Source organism: Neodiprion pinetum, chromosome 6, assembly GCF_021155775.2.
Source record: "Neodiprion pinetum isolate iyNeoPine1 chromosome 6, iyNeoPine1.2, whole genome shotgun sequence".
In the NCBI taxonomy this organism is placed as follows: Eukaryota; Metazoa; Arthropoda; class Insecta; order Hymenoptera; family Diprionidae; genus Neodiprion; species Neodiprion pinetum.
The window spans coordinates 20295098-20318099 of NC_060237.1; the positions used below are offsets into that span (position 1 = coordinate 20295098).

The following is a 23002-nucleotide window of genomic DNA, read 5'->3' on the forward strand; positions in this document are numbered from 1 at the left end:
ATCAGGGCACCGGTAGCGGCCGAATCTGAAATCCGTGCCTCGTCGCCTCCTCGAAATCACGCGATCCGAGCCTGCCGCTTCGACTATAACGACGTCCACCCTCGTCCCCGTCGGTTACGAAGCCCGGAACTCACAGCGAGCTCATGATACTCGTTAACGAGACGCTACGACGCCGGGGGGGAAACCAACCGGGGGGGTTGAGATTCTCTTTTTTAATTATATGTGTACGAAAGGTGGAATAGAATACGTTTGGTCCTCTGATTCCTAGGGCCGATTGACTGAGTGCCGATCACTTGGCGCTCTTTTACTTGGCGCAGAGTGCGACGAAACTTTTTTTTTTTTTCTTTTTCTTTTGTCTTTTACGTTCCTAAAGTGCGCGGAATGTAACGCGTGATACGCAATCGGTTAAACGGAACTGTTCCGACTAATGGGATGAATACATGCTTACTCTATATCCGAATTTTCAGACATGTGTTTTTCCCCTAAGCTTCCTGCGAAAGTTCACACAAAATGGTTCCTTTTAGTGTCGTTGGGTCGAGTTTTTGGATAATTTTTAGTTGCGGACAGGCCGTTGCGACTATTTGATGTATCGGAGAAATCGGCAAGAGTACAGTAAACGCGTGAAGAATATAATATTATCAGAAAAGTTGAGGAAATTGAAAAATTTTCACTTTAAGTCTGCACGCGCTCATCGCGAAGACGCGATTAAATTGTGATTTAATGTAAAAAATTTATCCTTATAATTAAATACCTATAAATGTAATGAGCGAATTAAAATTGACTGCGAGTATAAAAACGTACGATAAACACGTTATAGTACTGTAATTAAAAGAGTAAATCGGACGTTGCCAAAAGGTACAATTATGTCGCTTCGCTTTCAACACTGCCGAGTATTGAAAAGTAGAAATGAATTTTCAAAAAGAAGAAATCTGTACATACTGTAATTCATCGACTTACCTGTCGGCAAATATCGCTTTTACGATTCGTCGGTCCGGACGGGGGATACAGAACTTGATCGTTGACTTTGAGGGGGAAATAACTCGCTGAACTGACGTGTCAATAGATTTGCAAATTAATTATCATTCACCTGAATTAATTTGAATTGACTGATTTAATGAGAATTAACTGAATTACTAAAATTTAACTGAAATATTGAGAATTAACTAAGAAATAACTGAATTATGGAAAATTGAGTCAAGTTTATTTAAATTCTTTCGTATTCGTGACAGAATTATTTACTTACAGAGAGAAAAAAAAATTAATCAAATAAGAATTTAGATCAAATTTAAAAAAATTATTTTATTTAACAGGTAATGCAAAAGAATGAATTGAACATTTTTCAGACTCACTTGAATTACGGTGAATTATCGAGAGAAAATTGTGATTTATGAATTAAGTTTAATTGAAGAAATCTACCTGAGTTAAAAAAAAATGAAGCTGAATTAAATGAATTTATTTAAATTAATTCAACTCAAAAAATGATCGTGTCGCTCAAATCTCGAGTTATTTTCCCCTCGGTTGACATAGTCAACTTTGTCCCCTGAATGTAATATTTAAGGGTTGCATGTACAGCGTGTAACAAGGTATCTTCAAAAAAAACTGGGGTATGCCTGAGTGAGAAAATTTTTTAATCCTTTTTCGAACAATCTTTTTAACTGAAAAAAGCTCATAAGTCAAAGCTGAAAGTAATTGTTGAATAGTTTGAACCCCGTCAGAAATCAAAACATTCGTTTATTGGAGATTAGATGGATTCATTTTTATTTTTTTTTTGTTTTTTTTCATAATCCCAAAACTATTCGGGTTCCCCCAATTTTATCGTTTCTTCTCATCTCTTTTTCTCTTTCTCCACCTTTCTTTCTGTATCTTTTTTTCTCTCTCTCCTTCTTTCTCTCTGATTTCTTTATTCGATCGACGGTTGAATGATTGTTCACCAAGCACCACGTGGCACCTAACCCAACCTGTACCATCTATACGGATATGCACGTGAAATTTCTTCAAGTTCGAAAATCACTTAGCCACGTGGATTAGAGAACACGGCAGTTGGGCTAATATGAAATGCCACAAACATGGTTTGCCGAGTGCAATGAATTATTTTATTCTTCAGGTGATTCCACTAATTGTAGTAAGGCTAAACAACAAGGAAATGGGGCACCGCAACCAGATGTGTATGAGATTTTGAAATCAATCTCGACCGATTTAAAATCCTTGAAAGAGACCCACAGAGAAGACCTGATCAGCCTCAAGAAGTCGCTCGAACTGTATCGGACAATTGTACAGGAGATCTCTCATAAGTTATATTTTATCGCTGCTTTTTCTGACCAACTGCGCAAAGACATGGAAGCAGTCGTACGTGCATGCACTCTGGAAGAAGTCGATTCGCTGACATTGGAGAATGAGAGACTACGTGAAGACATGTGGCTTGAGCCATTTGGGGCATAAAATTTCTGCACGAATTCTTTCTGCAAAGGATAATAAACTAATCGCACGTTGGCTTATAAATTCTTCAACGTAATACCTGGATTTTTTTTATAGTTTTTCGATCGAGGGCGACCCCCTTGCATTCCACACGAAGTCATTCTGTCATCCAATTTCTCTTTGCCAAATCAGTTTCTCGAAGTTTCTAACTCCGAGAAATTTCATTGTTTCATATCCAAGATCACGTCGGTTTCTTCTCCACCTTCCCCTTCGACACTTGTTTTCGTTTAAATTCAACTTGCGAAATAGTACTTTTCGATCGGCTGTTCTTAAAGCACATCCTTTCGATCCTGTTTCATCACAATAAAGTGCCACTTTACGATCCACGTATACGTAAGCTTAAAGCCTCGGCTTCGCGGCCGGAAAAAACGACCGAATAAACGCATACTTTACGTATACTCGATCAAAAAATTTTGTTCGCACCTCGCGAGTAAAATTTTACAGCCTAGCTACGAAAATTCAATCTCGTTTTAACTCTAGCCCGTTACATGGCATTGACTGCAACACCTGTTGTATCTACTACGCTGTTAGGAATTTATTTACCACTCTTTGATGCATGGGGTATTTTTATATTAAATTCGAAAGACGCTCTTATATCCGCCTCAACTCTGAAGCTGCTAATCCCTGGAAATCTAATCATCGTCGCCCAATCTTAATCCTGTATTCAGAGCCTGCGTTATCCAGAAATTTCATCTTCTTGCAATTACATATCTGAACATTAACCCATGGAGTATCGTATCAATCTACAGGAAATAAGATTCCACTTGAGTCAGCACCTTCAAACATCGGATATACTAACTCTTATTCATTCCTTTGCTTATTTTCATCAAACTCTTTGGTTTTGAGTCTATGGATCGATGCATGGCTTGGTACTTCTGCAGTGTTTCTTTACTTTAAAAGTTTAGGGTGTACCCTTACACACGTGGGAAACGTGTGAATAATTGTATTTCTCCTTAGACCTTGAGGATCAAGATCCCAGGACTTGGAACAACTTCCTCACTTTTTCTCTGTCTTTTTTCCCAGTTTTCTTTTCCTCTTTCCTTAAGAATGCAAAAATATTATGAGTTTAAAATTTAATGAATGTAAGAAAAAGCTCCGAGCCACCGCAGTTATTTGAAAATACCTTCGTCCGAGATCTGCGCGAGAAGCTTACTCGAAATATAAACTCGTTTCAAATTCACGGAATTCTTGCACCCTCGCGTTTGGTTCCTAAGCGATGCACGCGTTTCCTCGTAAGAAAAAATAAAGAAAGAAAAGTATCTCCAACTCGTAACGCGAAGTTTCACGCAACGGAATTTCCACTTAGAATTAATTAATTATCGAAGCAAACAATTAGCCGACGACTGGAAGAAGAACAAAAAAACTCAATCTGTACCCTCGCATTTCTCGCCCTTCACAAGTCAATTCCTTTAACAAGGGTGTTGATTTTTCTTTCCTTACTTTTTCACGGTTTTAAAAAAGTTGATACAAATGTGTATCTGAAAAAATGAAACAAAAACTGAGACCCGCGTACATACATAATTCCGCAACAAGGATAGAATATTGTCTTTCACATTTCAATGGGTTCCTATAATTATAATTCTTTACGCCGTCATCTTGACTCTATGATAAAAGTACATGTGGGGATAAAATACACGGGTTTCTCCAACCGCGTTGCTAAAATGACTCGACTGTGTGAAAAAAAAAAAACGTGACACAATACGAAAATGATAAATAATTCTCGATTCTGTGTATATAAAACTTATCTATACAGTATCGTGCACATACCCTAAACGTGTACCATGTACATAAATCATAACAAATCGGATTAATTATCCATAGTGAAATTATATACGATAAACGGAAAACTGTGTAGTATATTAAATGAAGTAGAAAAATGAAAAATAAAGATAACAATTTCGAAATACTAGGAAAAAGAAAAGACCGACTGCGGTGCATATTAGGAACCCGTGTGCCATGACGTGTTCACAATCAGTGCCAAAAAAAAAAAAAAAATGAAAAGGCACTTGCGGTGCGAAACGGCGCTCCTCGTCGTACGTTGTCGTAAATATTATACATAATTAAGTACACATGATATTATATAGGTATAATAATAATAGGGAAGATATTGTAGAAATCGGCGCGTACGAAGTCTTAATAATAAATAGTAATAACGGTGAATAAATAATTTCTCACGAGGAAAAAGTGCAATTATACCTAATTAATATATAATATCTATACTATACGTACATATATACATATGCATATAGCGTTGCCAAATAAATAGTCTAAGGAGAAAATACCTCTAATTGTGTGCGCGGAGAATGAGTGAGGAAGCGATGACTGTACACGGGAACCAGTTAGATACTTATACATTTATCATTGGAAAAACAAGAGACAGAAAACAAAAAAAAAAAAAAAAATTAAATAAAAATCAACGCGCGCATATATACATATAAATATACATAATACATAGACATGATTAATTCGATAAACTTATACGATACACCTAATCGATCGAAGCGATATATTTTCCACGCACTCTTCAAATTTCAATCACATGACGCAGCCCAAGAAATAGATGAGAACACATGTTGGACATAATATACGTACGGATAATAGTGTGTGGGTTGAATTTTTTTTTATTATCATTATTTCGACGGTTTCTTTTTTTCTTAATTCAATCTTATCGGTGGAAAAATAAATGAACGGACGTTCAAGAAGTCAAAATTTATAAATTTATCGACAATTAAATACAGTTCGAAAATAACATGTATAATACGCGTCTTAAAATAATCATGTATTCGAATTATTTTCGTAAACTTAACGACGCGTTATACAAATTAAACAACAAAATAAAGAAGAAAAGAAAAAGGAAAAGGAAACAAATTTAGCTACGCGATTATTTTTCAACAAAATTTCTTTCCGCCGATAAGATATTTTACAGGTTTTGCGTTAAATTATTTTTGCCTTCGTAATATCATGTGCAATTCATCAATTGAAATTGGAAGAATGTAAATATCAGTTACGAAACGGTCACTAATAATGAGATAAAATTAATTGTGCTTATGAAATCGCCGGAATTTCTTTCCTAAAATAATTCTAGACGACACGGATGAGGTGTAACAGGCTTATCAACTGATTAGACGAAAGTCGACGTTTAATTTCGGTCACCGCAAGACTTTCAATTGTAATTTATTGAAATTAAATAATAATGTCTTTATAAGACGCGCAGCTACGAATCGCAGCGTATGTCTAACGAATGTTTTTACGCTAGTTACATACATATTTGATAACGAATCTCGTCCAGAAATCATCTATTAAATTATTATTTAACTATAATAAATTATCAACAAAATATAGCTGTATAAATAATCGAATATATTATATGTACATATAATAAGTGGTTTTTAATTGGTAACATACATATATATATATATAGATATATACATATTAAAAAATTTCAAATATTTTTCGTGTAAAATTTCACACAATTCTGGTGCAAGGATCGCAATTTTCCTGACTTAATTCGAGTCCATACGTGCATTGGTGCAAAATTTGCACCAACTCACGCAAAGTTCATGCAGTTTCTTCACTTATTCCGAGACAATATTTTGAAATCTATGAAATTTAAATGACACGAAATGTATACGAAAATTTTTAAAAATGTGAGCTGGATGATTTAAATGGTATATTCGAGAATCGGCATGCCTGTAGTGTTTCGAGTTTGGTGTCTGTGATTATTTATAACCTCGGCACATCTAATTTGGCGCATTTACAATAACGATCATTCGTGATTGTTGTGTTTTTTTTTTTTTTCTTTTAACACAAAAAATGACGCATGGTTCCTTCGCGTTTGTTCGTTATGATTTCAATTTATTAATTATATATATAAAGAAAAGAGACAAGTCATAATATTATACGTATAACGTGGCGAACACTAACGATTCAGAATAAAGTCACAAATATATAATAAGAGAATATGAGAATATGTGTATAAATATAATATGTATAGTAACATTCATTATTACGTATTACTTGTTATATACATTGATGCAATATTTTATCCATTATATCATTCATCCGATACCCGCAGATATTTGAAGGTAATATATCCGGCAGGTATCAATAACGATTTGTTTAACGAAACGGGTAAAAATATACCCAAAGCTTACGCAAATCTACAAGTGTCGAATATTTATTTGCGGATACATTTGTTTGAAACAATCTTTGTTTCTAAATTGCCTGATTGTTTTTCAACAGTCTGTTAATTACTGTGGAAAATAATCGATTGACGTGATTTCCTTGGTTTGAAAATGTTCGTTCTTTTCCACGTAAAACATCTTTTGTCGTCATCATATTCGCAACTTGTTTTGAATTCACTGAAAATTTGTTTCGTTAACAAATCGTTACAATTATGGGTAAATTACTAACCGAATCATGGTTCATGTTTCAATGGGAGAAATTATTTTTATGCATGACGTACTTATCCACATTGGTTTATTATATGCCTTTTATTCACACGTGCAGCATAATGTTGTTGCCGTTATTTCATCGTCTCAATTGATCGTCACATATATTCACGAATTTGGGCATATGTTAATAAATTCGTATTCTGTATATCTACAATCCACATAGTACTTATTCACTAATCAGACAGGAGGATAACTGGCCAAATCCAAAGATAAATGTCTTTTTTTCTTTAAACTCAAGAAATATGCAAAGCAGAACAATACTAAAGTAAGCATCGCTGACAACAATGATGATATTATTAATAACAAAAATGATAAAAACTTATGAATCGTACTAATATCTGGAAATGTGCGAATTGATGTGTTCTTTTCTGTTCTTCTGAGACGACCACCTTGTATAATTAATCTATCACACTTATATTCAGAATTAATGCTGCAGCGATAAAAGTCAGCGAAAACTTTGTGTCAGAAAAATGGATCGATAATTTTGTCTAAACTCTTTGATGTCCAACCTCATTGCATCCAAGTTGCAGACGTGAACGTGAATCCTTTCCGTTCGCGATTTTAAAACCAGCAATTTTTTAGGCACGTAAACGTGAAGCTCCAATCTGTACAGAAACCTCGAAGAAATTAAATTTCTCATTAGTTTACTCAGCGTCGTAAAAAAAAAAGGAAGGAGGGGTAAAAGGGTCACATAATCCGAATCTTCGCAGCCCTGATTGTAAATTTATTGTTATTGTCACAGTTCTGATAGATGAAAAATTGAATAGAACGCTGTTACCTAAAATAAGGCTTACAAGAAATGAATTTCCTTGTAACTAAATCTTTTCCGTAATATTAATACGATCCATTTATGCCTTTAGTGCTATACCGTTACAGATTGGAGAATAAAAATCCAATTCATCTTTCCGAAAGTTGATCGCTAGTGAAATCCCTGTAAAAACAAACAATCTGGCAGCACCATTGAAAGATATGTCTGAAGTAAGGAATTTCTCGGTTCGTTTCTTATATCCCATATTTTTGTAGTTTACGGAAAGGTAATTTTGCTTTTTAATATCTTTTTCATTCGGTGAAAAGTTGATGCGATATCAAAAGGGGATGGTAAGGTATCGTGTAACTTTTACAATTATCGTTTGTAACCCAAAAAACGAAAAAAAATTGCCCAATTATTTTTTAATTTTTAATCTTTTTGCCAGAAAATTTCCCTGGTAAATTAAGTATCTTGTACCTTGTTGCTCCCAGGGTATCTTTGGGCAACCGTAACGAAATAAGAACAGAATTTAATTATCTTGCGTCCTTATTCTACAACTTCCATCATTTATATAAAATGTCTTCCGTTTAAAGCTGTATACTTACTTGTGAAATCACGTTTAGAAAAAATCTCCTTTATCAAAAGACTGTAACGCATTGAAGAATCGCATAAAATCTCTTGTTGCAGATGTTATCGTTCTTTTGGACCATATTCGTGCATCATAGAATTTTAATAAACACATGAATTAGAAATTAATAGTCCAATTTTACAACTTGAACAAGCTTGCAACGATATTTTCTTTAACCTATTAATTATGAGATTTCAGCGCTTTAGTCATAATTTAAATTCTGCCACTGCGGTGCCCTTTATTATTGATTTTTTACTCCAATACCCGAAACTTTGTTCCACCATTAAATTTATTCTATTTATTTATTGTATATTATAACCGTTTCCCACAGGATTCAGAGCACACGATACGTCGCATTTTCTTCTAAAAATGAATCCAAGTTTTTTGCATTATTCACGTATAACTTCGGAACTATCGATCCTAGCAAAGTATGAGGAGGTACAGTGACCGTAACTTTTGACTCGTAGCTCCTAACCGAGTTGAAACTGTGCGCAATGACAGTTTTCTCTCTCGAAATCAACTCGATATAGCGTAATTCGATTCTAGCATTTTTCAAACTCCAAAATACACTAAAATCCGATCCGATTTTTCTCGCAAAATTAAGTCGTCGTAGCATCCTAAACATTTTATTTCGGTACTTTCGAGGTAGTTCTCAAGTCTTGACGGAAAACAAGACATGTTATAATATTTCCTTTTCGGTCAAAGAACAAACTTAGTGTATCCGTCGTCCGCCTATACAGTCAACAATCAATCTTACAATGATGATTTTTAATAATCATGCAGCAAATTACAAAAATATTTTCTACAACCTTGCATTATTCGTTACCGTAATGAATCGAATGATCAGCGGCCGTTTGTTGTACGGTGCAAAATTTCTTTCCTCATTTGCCCAAGTTTGAAAATAGCCAATCGCGGTGTTGAGTTTCCACATCACTTGCTATTTCTGTTTTTCTCATGACGACCGTTTCACAGTATATAACTCTTTCCTGTATTCAACTCGTTAAATTCCACAGATTTAGAATACAGACATGATGATTTTACAATTATTTCCTACCGAATACACTGTTCTCCGTACCAACGAAGAAGACCCCATGATATGAAAATTCAAATCCGATCAAAACTAGACTCGAAACATCGCGACAACAGAGTAATTTCATTAAAAAATTTTCATCCATTCGTACCTGCATATTATCTAATATCATCTATATATTTTCAATTGCTGATTAATAATTAACTAACATCAATTTTGCACGCTACCTTGAAAACAATTTAAACCTGATAAATCAGACCCAGCTTCTCGTCCCTCGTCACTGTTCGCACAATTTGTTGGCAACCTTTGAAAAGTTAAAATGTTCACATTACGACTTGCGTGTTGTGCCGTTGATCAGAAATGGACTTATAATATCCACATCGTCTAAGATATGTTTTACAAACCACGCTCGATATAATATTAATATATTTATATTTTATCGCACAAACGAAAGTAAAAATCAATTTAATCTGAATAATAGGAAAAAATGCAAAGCCCATTGTACGTACCCAATATTATGCTATGCAATTCAAACTGGCATAATACATAATAACCGCTCGTACGACGGTGAGTTGCAAAAAAAAAAAAAAAAGAAAACAACATTAACACGGAGAACTGTCGTCAATTTAATTCAATAAATAGATATCCGAATAATAAACGAATGAGAAAAAAAAAAAAATAACCGAATAACCGAAATGAAATTGTCGATGAATCTGATTGTAATTTACTCCGCGATGTGTGGCGTATCTCTCTTCCAAAAGTACAATATACTTGAGGTATATGTAAAACGTGTATATTTATCTATGTGTATACGCAGTGTACCTAAAACACTGTATGATGTATAAATTGTATAACTGCAGGACTATTATCTGCACATAGATACATATATATAGAGTATAATGTATCGATTGTAAATGTTTGTATATGTATTGTAATGTATCTTTGCTTGGAGGGCGACATATCTTAAGTTATAACGTAAAATTTAAACTAAAAGAAAAACGGGAAGTGGAAAAAAGAACGCCGGTGAACGGCGTTCGATTCGAACACGGCGCATGCGCGTTGCGCGTTCGACAGAATATTATATACTTACAGGGCAAAAGAAACACCTACTATAAATGGAATCGTAAATTGGTGATTACGCTCGACTATGTATTTATATAATCGCGCGTTAAGTATCCTGCAGTTGAAAAATATTTCCCCGCATCGCAGGTAGGCAGAAAATTCTTTCTTCATACACAACAATATGTATATGTGTCGAGAGTATGTCGAACGAGTTACGAAACAACGATCGCATCCGCGGTGCTCGAAAAGCCGAAAATATATATATAAATAATATAATATATTGCATAACTAATTAAACTATTACAATTATTAATACGATTATGAAAATTTGTATATCATGGATGAATTAAAAAAAAAACAAAAAAAAATACGAGACCAAAATTGAATACCAATTGTTGCACAATATTTCCATTTTATCGATTGATTGATGCATCGTCGTTCTGGTTTTTTTTTCCGTAATTTTCTCACCGTTTCTAACCCATTCTAATTTACATCTGCAAAATCAAAATCAAAAAAAAAAAATTTATAGCAACATTTCGGGCTCCTAGTACAATTATGCATCCTACCCTACATCACGTATGTGTTATTATTGAAATCCGAAGGATGAGTCAGCGTTTTCACAGAGACGAGGGTAAACGGAGTGTAACCCTTGGGGTGAAAGTGTATCTCTCTCGTGGAACTTGACAAATTGTTCGCGTATGGACGTGTGCACGATTGTAATATGTCAGAGTGATATATTGTATATCACTGGGATTAAAACTCAAGTAACGATGTTGCGAGTTCTTACATGCAGGTCTCGTTCTCCTGGAGTATAACGACGAAGGGAGTGAGAATGTCCTTGTGCACGTGGGGTAAGAGGTGGTTGGTCAACTTTCCGCTTACCTTGTAAAATTGTATCCCGAAAGAAGTCTGATGAAAGTGATACTGCAAACGTCGGTGGAGGGGCAAATACAATTTATCATACGCATCGTGCAGTCTTTATACGCGACAAGCTAAAACGCGCTTTAAACATTTTTGCACATTCGGTGAATATCGCATTTTACGTACCGCGCAATTGACGCTGCAAATTTATTGGCACAACAGACGAAGAGCTCGTCGCGTAAAAATTCTGCACTGGACACGGCTGTGTGAAAATTATGTAATTGAATATACTTGTTTTCTGCTTAATAATTTCACCATCGAATCATGCAACGCTCATTTTACAGGTAATCTTTCAGCAATCCTCTTGTCGCTCACAAGTATCAACACATTTATTCTAACAATGAGCTTAACGCAATGAAAAGCTCCTTCTCCTTCTCTGCTGTATTATACGCATCAATTTAGCCGTTGGCTGTGAAGTGGCTCGAACCGATTTTACGTCAAAGTTTGACCCGCGGGTAATGTCGAAATTTCGTGGGATACCGAGAAATTAACCACTTTCGCAACGAACGGCTCGATTCAATTATAAAATCAATCTTTAAGCTGAAATTTTCATAACTAACATTTCTTATTTTTCAACTTGTTGAAGAGGCTCTTCGGCAATTCCTTGCACGGGTTGCATGCAGGCTTTTTAAAAAATACCGATTATAATCCGACTGGTTTCTTTTTTAATCATTCATACATACGCTGCGAAAACGCGGAGATAGATTAGATAATTAGAACAGTCATTTCACAAACGGAACTACGTAAGCTAAGGAATTGTATTCAGTTCACTAAATGCATGATCGTCGTTCACTCAAATCCCTCGTTTTCCGAAACACCTTATATCGTAACGGGCAATCTGTTGTAAATATATCCGGCAATTTTTCCTGCAATCTCTATGTACGTATAAAAATATACTTTTCAATTCCTTGTTAGAAACTGCACTGGTTCATTCGTCTTTTTTTAATACGACTTGTATCCCTGTAGAATATCACACTCAAAGCTAAAGGCATGGAAAGTAACAGAGAATAATGATATCACGACGAGATATACGGTAGCGGAGGTATCGTCTATTTCTTGCACAGTTCTTTGATCTTGCAACACCCCTAGAAAATACGAAATCCGACAGATATTAGCGAATCCCCGAGATTACTCTCCGCTTATAAAATTCACCACTCAGAATCAACTCACGTACTTGCATTTTGAATTTCTAGGTTCCCTACTTGCAGAACCGGCTCGATTTGTCCATTTTGTTTGTTTTTTTTTCAATTTTTCTTTTTTTTTGTTCTTCGACTCATTTTCCCTGTCCTAGTTTACATTATAAACCCATACAACGGAGTAATGAAACTATAACTAAAAATCCCACCCACATAGTTCGGTCAAACGTCAGAGATAAATCTCGCGAACTTGATGGCGATGCAAAGTTGTTAATTTATCAAATTTCTCACTCGCGATTATCAGCTGGTATTGAGACGAAGTGAACCTACGATCGATCAAGTTACAGCATAGTTTTTTGTAGTTTCGTTACTCCATAGCTGACTGAGATTTAGGTTCCCTCCGGTCGAGTCACCGACGGCGATGTGCTGTGGAATTTTCAGCTTACGACCCGCCACGTCCAACGCGTCTGCAACCAAACTGACCCATCCTAGACCGCTTCACCGGCACGGTGAGTCTCTCATTCTACAACTCGAATGAATCTAATGTCACTCTACGAGTAACCCTATACCTTCCGAACACCTGTCGATCTATCTTTCTGTGCATCTAATTCTCTTACACCACTTTCAGTTTTACACATAGGTGTTGACTTTCAACTATACTTGAATGCTTTACCGATGCTAATTTATCATTTTGCACCAAGTCTAAACACTGATTATACCTGTTCAACTAAAAAAAAAAAAAACATAATAATAAGTTACAACCGGATTGCTGGCGTTTCATTGTTATTTAATGTGCCAGGATTATAGCAAGAGATTTTTCCCACTTTACGGAGTATTTATATGCTATTTTCTCCGATATTTTTTTCAAGAACGTTTAACAAGTCACTGCTACTGGTATATTGTAACTGGAATATAAATGCAATAGGCAACAAATTGCGGCATATAATCTTTATTATAGCGTCATCTGTGAGCCAGAAGGTTATTTCAAAAAAGTATTCAATGTATCGACTGAATTTTCCGTGCCCGTAACGAATACCTGAATGTAATTATGGTATGTAATTAACAATGCTGCCCTGATAATGACAATCTTCATTGAAATACTTTGATATCCACCAACTGTTCTAATTATTGTATACGCGTCCAACTGTATATGGGGAATTCCGTGCGAACCCGATCATCATCCGAACGTCACCATTTTTGATTTTGTTCAAAATTTTTCATGCAATTGTCCCAATTCTTAAACAGTGCACTGAATTTTTTCTGCCTTTTTGTCGAACCAGTTAATCATTTATAAATATATAAAGAGATTTTGAAATCGATCATTCTTTAAATTCTCAAAAACTGGATTTTCTACGCCGAACATTTCCAAATCGCGCCCATAATGAGCTGATTTTTTGTTATCGCTATACATTTTTTTTTATCAACTAAAACATTGTCTAAAAGGTCTGAGAATTCTCAAAAAATTCTCAAAACTTTTATTTTTCAAATCGCTCCGTCATGGAACCGGTCATAGTGAAGACAAAGTGCAAGAAAAAAGTTTTAACAATTTTTTAACAATTTTCCGACCGTTTAAAGAATGTTTCACTTAATCAAAGCAATTTAAAGTATTGACAAAGTTGTTGCAAGACAATTGGCGATCAGGGTCCCAATCCTGAACTGTTTGGAATCGAAAATACAGTTTTTAAAATGTTTTTGACAATTTTAAGAATAGTCTATCTCAAAATTACGTTTAATATTTATAAATAATTAACCGGTGGAATAAAAAAAACCTGAAAAATTCAGGGTATTGTTTCAAAGTTGGGACAGTTGCATAAAAAATGTTTAACAAAATTAAAAATGTTGAAGGGCAGACGTTTTTATATATTTGTGTAACTTCCCTTGTAGAGTTCGGTTCGAACATTATTACCGTATATTGCTTTAAAACTTTTGGGTCATATGTGTTAGCAATTTTTCGTTGCATTTTTGTGTCTTTCTATTTTGCATATACATATTATAGCTTATGAAGCTTCTCATTATGATTGTATTAATTGTCATGTATATTAATTAATTATATATATATACACATACACTATAAGAACTTTATGCTTTGCAATGAATAATTTATGCCTGTGAAAATCTAAACGTAATTAGTCACTGCACCGTTTTAGTCTGTTATTCGAATTACAAACTGCTTTCCGTTCTAAGTGCTTCTCGTATTAATTATTCTTGTATTGTCATATATAGATGTACAACTATTTCAGACCGCATAATAACGGCGGCGTGTCTTTAGATTCGTATTAGTGGAACGGTTATATAAATCAAGTGATTTTTTATGTGATATAATGCATATTTGGAATTATTTGATTCAAGGTTAATGAATTTGGGACCTAAGACGTTTAGACTACGTTTCAAGTACTTATGATTACTGACAAATGACAGCCACATTAATTTAATATAGAAAAAGAAACAACTGAAGCTACGCGACATGTTAAATATACAATAAAAATACCTTTCGCGAATAGGAAGAAATTGACAAAACTAGACGAACAAGTTATCTAATAATAGTATTCAGATTGTATACACGTAGTTAGCTCTTTAAAAGTGAATCTGGAAAAACCGTTGATTTTGGACCCCAAGTGTCAAGTGAATAAACCTCAAAAAATCGTTGATTGGACTTCAAAACGCAAAAGAAAAATAATCATTTATCCGGAAAGGGGGTCATAATCTGAAAATATAGTAAAATATATGTAGTAGTAGACCACTCATATAACATACCAGTTAATAATCGGAAAAAAAGGCACAAGGATAGCGACAGATTGAACAGACAGCATTGCGTATCCATTCACAGAATTTTATACCTATGCTTACTGTGTAAATCTGTCACTTTGCACACGATTTCGATACTTAGTTTCAACGGGAAAAAACCTATCGGGACACAATATTTCAATTATTGGAATAAAACTGAGATATAATGAGCGTAATAACGATCGAAACTGACTATTATTACCCTAAAAGAATATCACTACTTGTTTTTCAAGGTCTACTAATTTATCACTCGGTGCCAAAATAGACATTTTCTTTCCTTATGCTCCATCATTCACGTCCAATTCACCCCATCGCCTAGTGGATTTTACTATTTTCCTATTCGCATAGAAATGAATCAATTATAGAATGTGAATGATTTGATCGATATGCAGTTAAAGAAACTGTTTTACAAATCCCGTAACTATTATAATTGGAAAAATGTACCAATGGTATTATTGGTATTACTACTATTGTTACTGTTATCGTTTGGTTGCTTTGACCGTCGACGAGCCGGAAATTACGAAGAAGTATACTAATCGATATTTTGATATCGTTCCAGAGTGTCGGAAGGGGTGGTTCCTCTTGGACGACGGGTGCGTCAGCCAATGCCCCTCAAAGACTTATGCAATATCGAACGAAAACAAGATGAGCAGTGTTTGCGCCCCGTGTCATTACACCTGCGCGGGATGCTCAGGACCAGCGGATTACGAGTGCACTTCCTGTCTCGAGGACGCGACGCCGTACAGATCCGGGGGTTCGACCCACTGCGTCCTAACGTCCCTCACGTCGAACCTCCACTCCACGAAGTGGTTTTACCGCATGTTCATTCTGTTCGTATTGAACTTGGTGACGTTAACGGGACTCGGCGTGTACTTTTGCGTTATTTGGTACGTCAGGAAGCAAGACTCCAAGGAATATGCCTACAGCAAAGTCGCTTACGAAACCGGCGGCGCGGTGCCAAAAGATGACGCGCATAAGTCGGTCTTGCCGCAAGACTCGTATTTGTCTGACAGCGACTGACTAGCCGCTGATAATCGTGAGAGGAGCGACGGTTGACGCGACATCTTCCGCTTGTCTTCTCGTGTTTTCGATTTTACAAATTTTTCAACGCAGTTGTTAAAGCCAATATACCTATATCTATCCTGTATAATAAAGTTTCGAAACATGCCTAGATACATAAGTGTAATAACTCGTTAGTTAGTATTATTATAAGAATACCGTGTGGCAAATATTCAACAATTGATCGAAGCTTTAGTCCTTAGACTAGCTTAGTCTATAACTAATTAGGTTGTGATAATACATTAAACAAAGTTAGGAATAATTTTTCTCTCTCTCTCTCTCTTTTGCTTCTCTCTTTGCTAGATAGTTTTGAGTAATTATCTTACTAATAGTCTAAGCAATTAGTTTTAAAAAGAATTGTCGAGGGTATTATCGTTATAAATGCAGTTAACTGAATATACGAAGAGACTGTTACCTGTGAAGTAAAAAGAGGTTGTTCCTTGATACTTTTATATTGTTACGTTATATATATGATACCCTCTATATGATACTTACAGGTTGTGAGAGCTGTTAGAGTCGTATGTATAGAATAGCTAAGTACTTCTAGGAAAAATCAAATGTTCCAAGACATGCATATTTGCATATTATAAAATGATTCCTGGAACTTTATCAATATTTCCATAATTATATGATATTACGCTTACTCTTTTTGTTATCCAAACTGCACACTACCCGTCAATTTCATCATGGTGCACAAATTATTTTAAGGTCACCTTAACATGAAAATTAGGGTTATGCTTTACGGATAAGTGATTTAAAAATATGCATGTGCCTGTTATAAGAGAGAGAAAAATATATTAAATGAATTTACATGCTAGACTGTAAAAGTATAGTTAACTGTGGCAATCACGGCAATATATATACTTCAATTAACATGTTCAAGTTACTTGAGATGATGTTAAAATATTTTGACTGGTAAAATAGCCAAAATGTTTAAACCTTCGCATTCAATTTTAATGCTTCAATAGCATATATTTTCTAGTAAAAACCCTTCGGTTTTGTATAAGTACGATTAAGCCTCAAAGCTACTGAATTATTCCTCCTACAGCATTGAGCGATAAATTTTTTGCGCAAACAGTAACATGTATTTATACAATTTCAATTTTCTCCCTCTCGAAAACATTCCGAATTTTAAACTTAGACGCGTTTGTATTTTATATATGTACACTAAAATCGAATCAAGCCGAGAGGGATAATAACTAAATATGTACATAAAGCAACAGATTAATAGTGAAATATATCACATGAACGGATGTCAACTCAATTCAATCCAAAAAATAACCCTAAGCTAATTCTAGATATTCGACATCGTCACTGAGTCAATGATGACGGAGTTAGGTCCTAAATCGCAGAAACCGATTTCAAGGATTACATTGGAATAACAAGCCCAGGACAGGTAGGGTAAAGTAAGATTTTCAGTTTTCTTTCCATCTGATCATGGCTAAACAATTGATGTTACAGTCTATTTACTATTATTCAACTGTGATGTCCGAGTTTCAAACAATATAATATACAAATTATCGAAAATGTTGTAATTTGGTATTGTAATTTTGACACCGTTTCAGCAATGCCTACCTTCATTTTAGTTCACAGGTCGTTGACCGTACGAATAAATACAGGAATTACGTATGATTCCGTTTAGCAGCGGACAGCAAATTACCATGTGAAAATCCAGTTTAAGAAATGATTTTATATTACTAAATCACAGTACATCCAGATCACTTGGACCAAGCAATCACTTATTTCGTACACGAGTAGAAATACTTAAAATTAAGATATAATAAACAACAACAATAATAATTTCCGTAAAATCGTAGATTTGTTAACATGGAGAAGTACGTTTACAAATAACTAATCAACTTTCAATTTATATATCATATGAGGATTAACAAGACACTTAAAGCGTACAGAATTAAAAAATTTTCCGATCCTGCAGTGAAGAATAGATGCATCAATACAATGTAGTTACATGTACTATGAACATGTTACATAGTTTGTAAAGTCAAGCATTTTGAAATTTTTTTCATCGATAAGATGAATGATGAATGAATTTATGTATTACTCCTAAATTGTCGATGAAAATTCCGATTTGCATCTGCAAAATTGCAGATGAAAAAACTGACGTACATAATATATGGTGGTTATGGCTGTATTGATATTAATAAATGATTCACAGTTTATCTTTACTTAACGGTTTCCGAATGGACATTTTCAATGTGTCCCTTGATACTGCATTTATATCCAAATACCATCTTGCATATATCGCATTCAAATGGCTTTTCACGCGTGTGAACCCGCCTGTGTGTAATCAGGTTACTTTGCCTGTTGAACTGTTTTCCACATACATTGCAGTCGTACATCACAGTAGTGTGGATACGCATGTGTTGGTGAAACGTGTGTGTGCCACATAAAATCTTTCCACAGATATAACATAAAACTGGATTCAGTGACTTCTTCTTCTTCCGTGGCTGCTTTGAGTATGTAAGTACACCATTAGTAAATGAGGTTGATTCTTTTACAGTATTTAATACAGTGTTGTCTCGATCTTGAATATTGTTCTGCTTGAAATTTAGACGATGCCGTTCTATGTGATGTAACACGTTATTGAAAAATTTTCCACACACATCGCAGAGACCAGAATAAATTTTCAAATCTGCCGCATCTCTCCTAGGTTTGTGATTAATCATCCTTTCTTCATAATTGCTAATCCTGAAGAACCAATCCTCATAAGATTCATCCTCCCCAATAATATGTCCATCAAGAATGTGTTGAACCATGAATTCCCTTCTGTTACACATGAAATCGCATTCCTTACATTTGTGACAGCAGGTGTTTGTGACTTCGTCTCGAAAGATGAACACGTTTTCAGGTTCAGATACTTCTGGTAGTTGTGGAAATACAGTCTGTTTTAAAGTATGATAATCAATTAAATGAACGTCAAACACCTGTATTCTATTTGTCGAAAAAGCACATAGCCTGCATCGAAACAGATTGTTTTTAACTAGTGTATTCAATAACTTCTGTATATTATCAATGGCTGGAGATGGAGGAACTTGATTTATTTCATGCAACAGCGGTGTATGCTCCCATATAAAGTGTTTGTAAAAAACATCCCCGCGATTGCAAATCAGGTGGCAAATATTACAATTTCTCATCGTATTTTCAACTTGCAGAAGACAGGTATTGCAGTATGATACGCCAAATTTTAACTGGAATCCGCACGCCCTGCAATCCAGACTATCGCTACTCGTAACTTCATTACTTGTTAGCCTCAGGCACGAAACATTATTCTCCAGTTCAACCTGTTTCCAAAAGAGATCTGCCATTGACGCGTCTTGATTATCCACAAATGACATTGGACACCAAGAGATATACTCACGTATTTCATCTATACTGAACATCGACTCTTTAGAAATACTGTGAGGGTTGAAGTTACTTATCATTTCCAACATTTCTCGTGTGAATAAAGGTTTTTCACTCATTTCGGATAAAGATTTGGCAGTATTTTTCTTTTGCTGTTGTACTCTGTATATTTGAAAATCGTCATATCCTGTAGAACGAGATTTGTTTACACTCTGTTTGTAAGTTTCGTTGTATGATGAAGCCTGTTCAATCCTAAAATTGCTGTATCCCTGCTGTATCCAATTTTCAACCCTCGTTCCATGTTCTCCAAATGAAGTGGAGGATTCTTCATTTGCTTCTTCATCGGCCAATTCTTGTTTGATAAATAAGTCTTCTACTTCGATAAACTGTGCCGACATAATATTTACACCAGTAAACTGTTCCAGCTTTTTTTTACCCAGTTGAATATTGCATTGTGCAGCAATCCCTGTGAGTGATCTCTTTTTCATTGGTTCAATGGTAGAAACGCAATGTTTTGCTGGCAAATTCTTACTTTTCACCTGAAATTTGCATTTTGTAATATTTGCTGCCCTCCTTTTTTTTTCATTTGACTGGATAACATTATTAGTCCTAACTAGTTGCAATTCCTCGCCATCCAATAATGGTTCTGAACGTGATTCGATTTCTCTGTCTTCTGGTTCTAATTTAAATTCTGGTAAATAAACGGCATTTGCAGGAAAATTTACTGCATTAATTGCCAGATGATTATAAGCACCTGTTTCTCGATTTGTGGTTACATCGACGATATTGCTTTCAGCATGTTTTTGTGTAGATGAGTATGAATCAATCTTGCCCACAGTGTGAGTCCTTTTATACCTATTGCCGTTTTTGAACAGAACTCCTTTCTTAACGCTGTATTTCAGATACCCCTGAATGTACGGTAATGAACGCTGTTCATCAATACCATAATGTTTGCCGAGAAATTCAACTATCTCGTTAAGGAGAATGCCGCTTGAATTTGGCGGCGAATGCAAAGCATGTGATATCATAGAATCTATTTCAGCTGCGTCGATAGCATTTGAACCTGTGTTGAATAATCTGCTGCTATTTTTTATCTGGACTTTCGATTCCAGTCTCTGATCATTAGCAGGCTGTGCATTTATTATCCGATTAATGTGTTTTGGTTTCTGAGCATTTACAGGTTGTACATATTTTAGCGAGTCAATCTCAGACCAATTGTCTACCAAATAAACATTGCGATCAACAATTTGAGCCAGTTCCAATTCTTCATCGGTCTCCATTTTAATTTCACTGAATATCATTTTATCCATGGCTTCAGTATCAGTTGTTTTTTTTTTTCTTTGTTCTTTAAAATTTATAGATTTCACTGAGGGTACCGGGGTCTTATTCTTCTGTGCTGCATAATGAACTTTTGGTTTTGTGTATTTCGATAATCTGTAGCGTCTGACAGGAACTTTTGATCCATTTCTTTTTATTTGTAAAATTTCACCATTAGTAATGCCTGCTTGTATAGCCTTGAGAATATGCTGAGAGTCAAGGCTTATATTGTATTTTACATCGATAAATTTCTTTATATCCCTGGGTCTGATTCCTCTCAGATTAGATGATGTCTCCAAGGCTTTGTATATCATATCTTTGAGAGTACACTGAGGAAGGACTCTTACTTTTTTAGGAGTAACTGGTTTTTGTCCAAAGTAAGTTTTTTGTACCTCTGAGGGTTTTTTATGTCCGACAAGTATCTGCTGATCACCCATTGTTACTGTTTTGTCTCTCAGCAGAGGATCCCAATGAATTGGTTCTCAGGTTGCATATATGAACAACTCTGTCCCATTAGCTAATCCCTGCTTACTATTGACGATGACGATGCCACTCTTAACTTGTTTAAATTACTCATTGACATTGGTGGGAAACCGAATAGGTCTTTGCTGTTGAATGCATGTCCACCTTCGTTCTATAACAAAATTATGAAAATGAGTAAATAATCATATTATGTCATTTATTTGAACTAAAATAGGAACAAATTATATTTCACTATCATAAATTAGGTTAGGTTAAATAGATTGAAAGTTGCTTGTTTAATCGCTGTGAAGACCATGGAGAAGCGCTCGGTGAACGTGCAGCTTTGACGAGCCAGCAAACTTACCTTGTTTACTGCTATGACTGGTTAATTGTGAAGAAAGTGCATATTCCTCTAATCCGCAGAATTCAGTTCTAACAATGTATTGCAATGTCAATATTAGACTGTTATCCCTTAATCGCTGGTAAAGTCTTGCGCCATTGCTTTTTGAGTTTTGAATGATGCCACATGTGTCGCTAAGGTCAAAAAGAAACGGCAGTACGGTAAAAAGCTCAAATGTGGATACGAACTTAGTTGGTAAGAGTAAAGATGGGTTATCCCTCAGGGATAACAATCCGTTGTTAACTGCCGATGATAACTGTGCTGATCCGTAACTGTAGTTAGAAGTGAAAGATAAACTACTTGATGCTTCACGTGACCTTTCACCTAACGTTCGATAATGTCTGCCATTTAATGATTTGGAAGAATTATTGTTTAATCAGTCAGAGCGTGATGCTTTTATTGAACGTGTGTCCCGCAGATGTCAAACAGGCGCGAGCTTGTGCAAATTCGTTGACTGAAAAATATACTGACGGATACCCCTGGATAAATTTTTGTGACCAGTTTTTGAAGGACAGGTAGGGCCAGGTGGGCCTGGGAGCATGGGAGGGTTCTGCTCTATCGACTCTGCCTGACGGGCTCGCGCCGACATTCGTAGCAGCCAAAGTAGTGTCGCTATAGAAGCTTGAGATTGGGTCGGTACAAAGTGAGTACGAAAGACTACTTGTTGACTGCGACTTAAAAATATCGATCAGCTCGATCATCCCCGTAAGAGGACGCGTAACCGCGTCCGCCGCCAAACGCCGTCAACCACCCCCTCGCTCCAGTCGCCGCCAACCGCCGCCGATCAGCTCCTACCACCTCCTACCTTTTCCGAAGACGTCCTACCACTCCCTACCGCCGCCGGCCTCAGCCAAACACCTTCGTCCTCTTCGTCCCCCTGCTCGAGCATGTATTCTATAACATTAATATTCATAATTATTCCAACAACTTTTCATTTGCTCTCTCAATCTTGAAATTTCATGGGCATAGAATAGAAACGCTGTTTTAGCTAGTCGCAAGTGAAGTATCTACGTTGGGTAGAGAAGCAGAATTGTTTTTCGGAAAGTATTCGGATGGAAAAAAAATTCAAAGTAACTGTAATACATCACGGATGCGCTAATTTTGAACAAGATGAAATGGATTCTCTGTATATGAGACAGTATTTAACGCAGTGTCGTGAGGTA

At 35.5% G+C, this 23002-nt stretch overlaps 2 protein-coding genes across 5 annotated transcripts in view; one reads left to right on the top strand and one right to left on the bottom strand.

Moving 5' to 3' along the window:
- LOC124221153 (furin-like protease 1) overlaps window positions 1-18483 on the top strand; it is a 140583-nt gene extending 122100 nt beyond the window's left edge. Inside the window, exons 11-12 of one of the 4 annotated variants that reach the window (XR_006883750.2) lie at window positions 12817-12963; window positions 15798-15935. Coding sequence is in view for 3 of the 4 variants with exons in the window: in XM_046630880.2 (XP_046486836.1) it covers window positions 15798-16258 (461 nt within the window). In the remaining variant the exon portion in view is untranslated. Of the gene's footprint in view, window positions 1-5; window positions 10037-12816; window positions 12964-15797 lie in introns of those variants that run through there. The other 3 variants (XM_046630880.2, XM_046630881.2, XM_046630882.2) reach the window with 3 other exon arrangements.
- Window positions 17973-21977, bottom strand: LOC124221150 (uncharacterized). The gene is made up of 2 exons (XM_046630877.2): window positions 21804-21977; window positions 17973-21611 (listed from the first exon to the last, which is right to left on the bottom strand). Exon 2 carries the CDS (start codon window positions 21412-21414, stop codon window positions 18481-18483), a length of 2934 nt encoding a protein of 977 aa, XP_046486833.1. The 5' UTR covers window positions 21415-21611; window positions 21804-21977; the 3' UTR covers window positions 17973-18480.
- Window positions 21978-23002: the final 1025 nt, after the last annotated feature.

Coding starts and splice junctions, on each gene's coding strand:
- LOC124221150 (XM_046630877.2), bottom strand. CDS start 21,414: ATGGGTGATCAGCAGATACTTGTCGGACATAAAAAACCCTCAGAGGTA.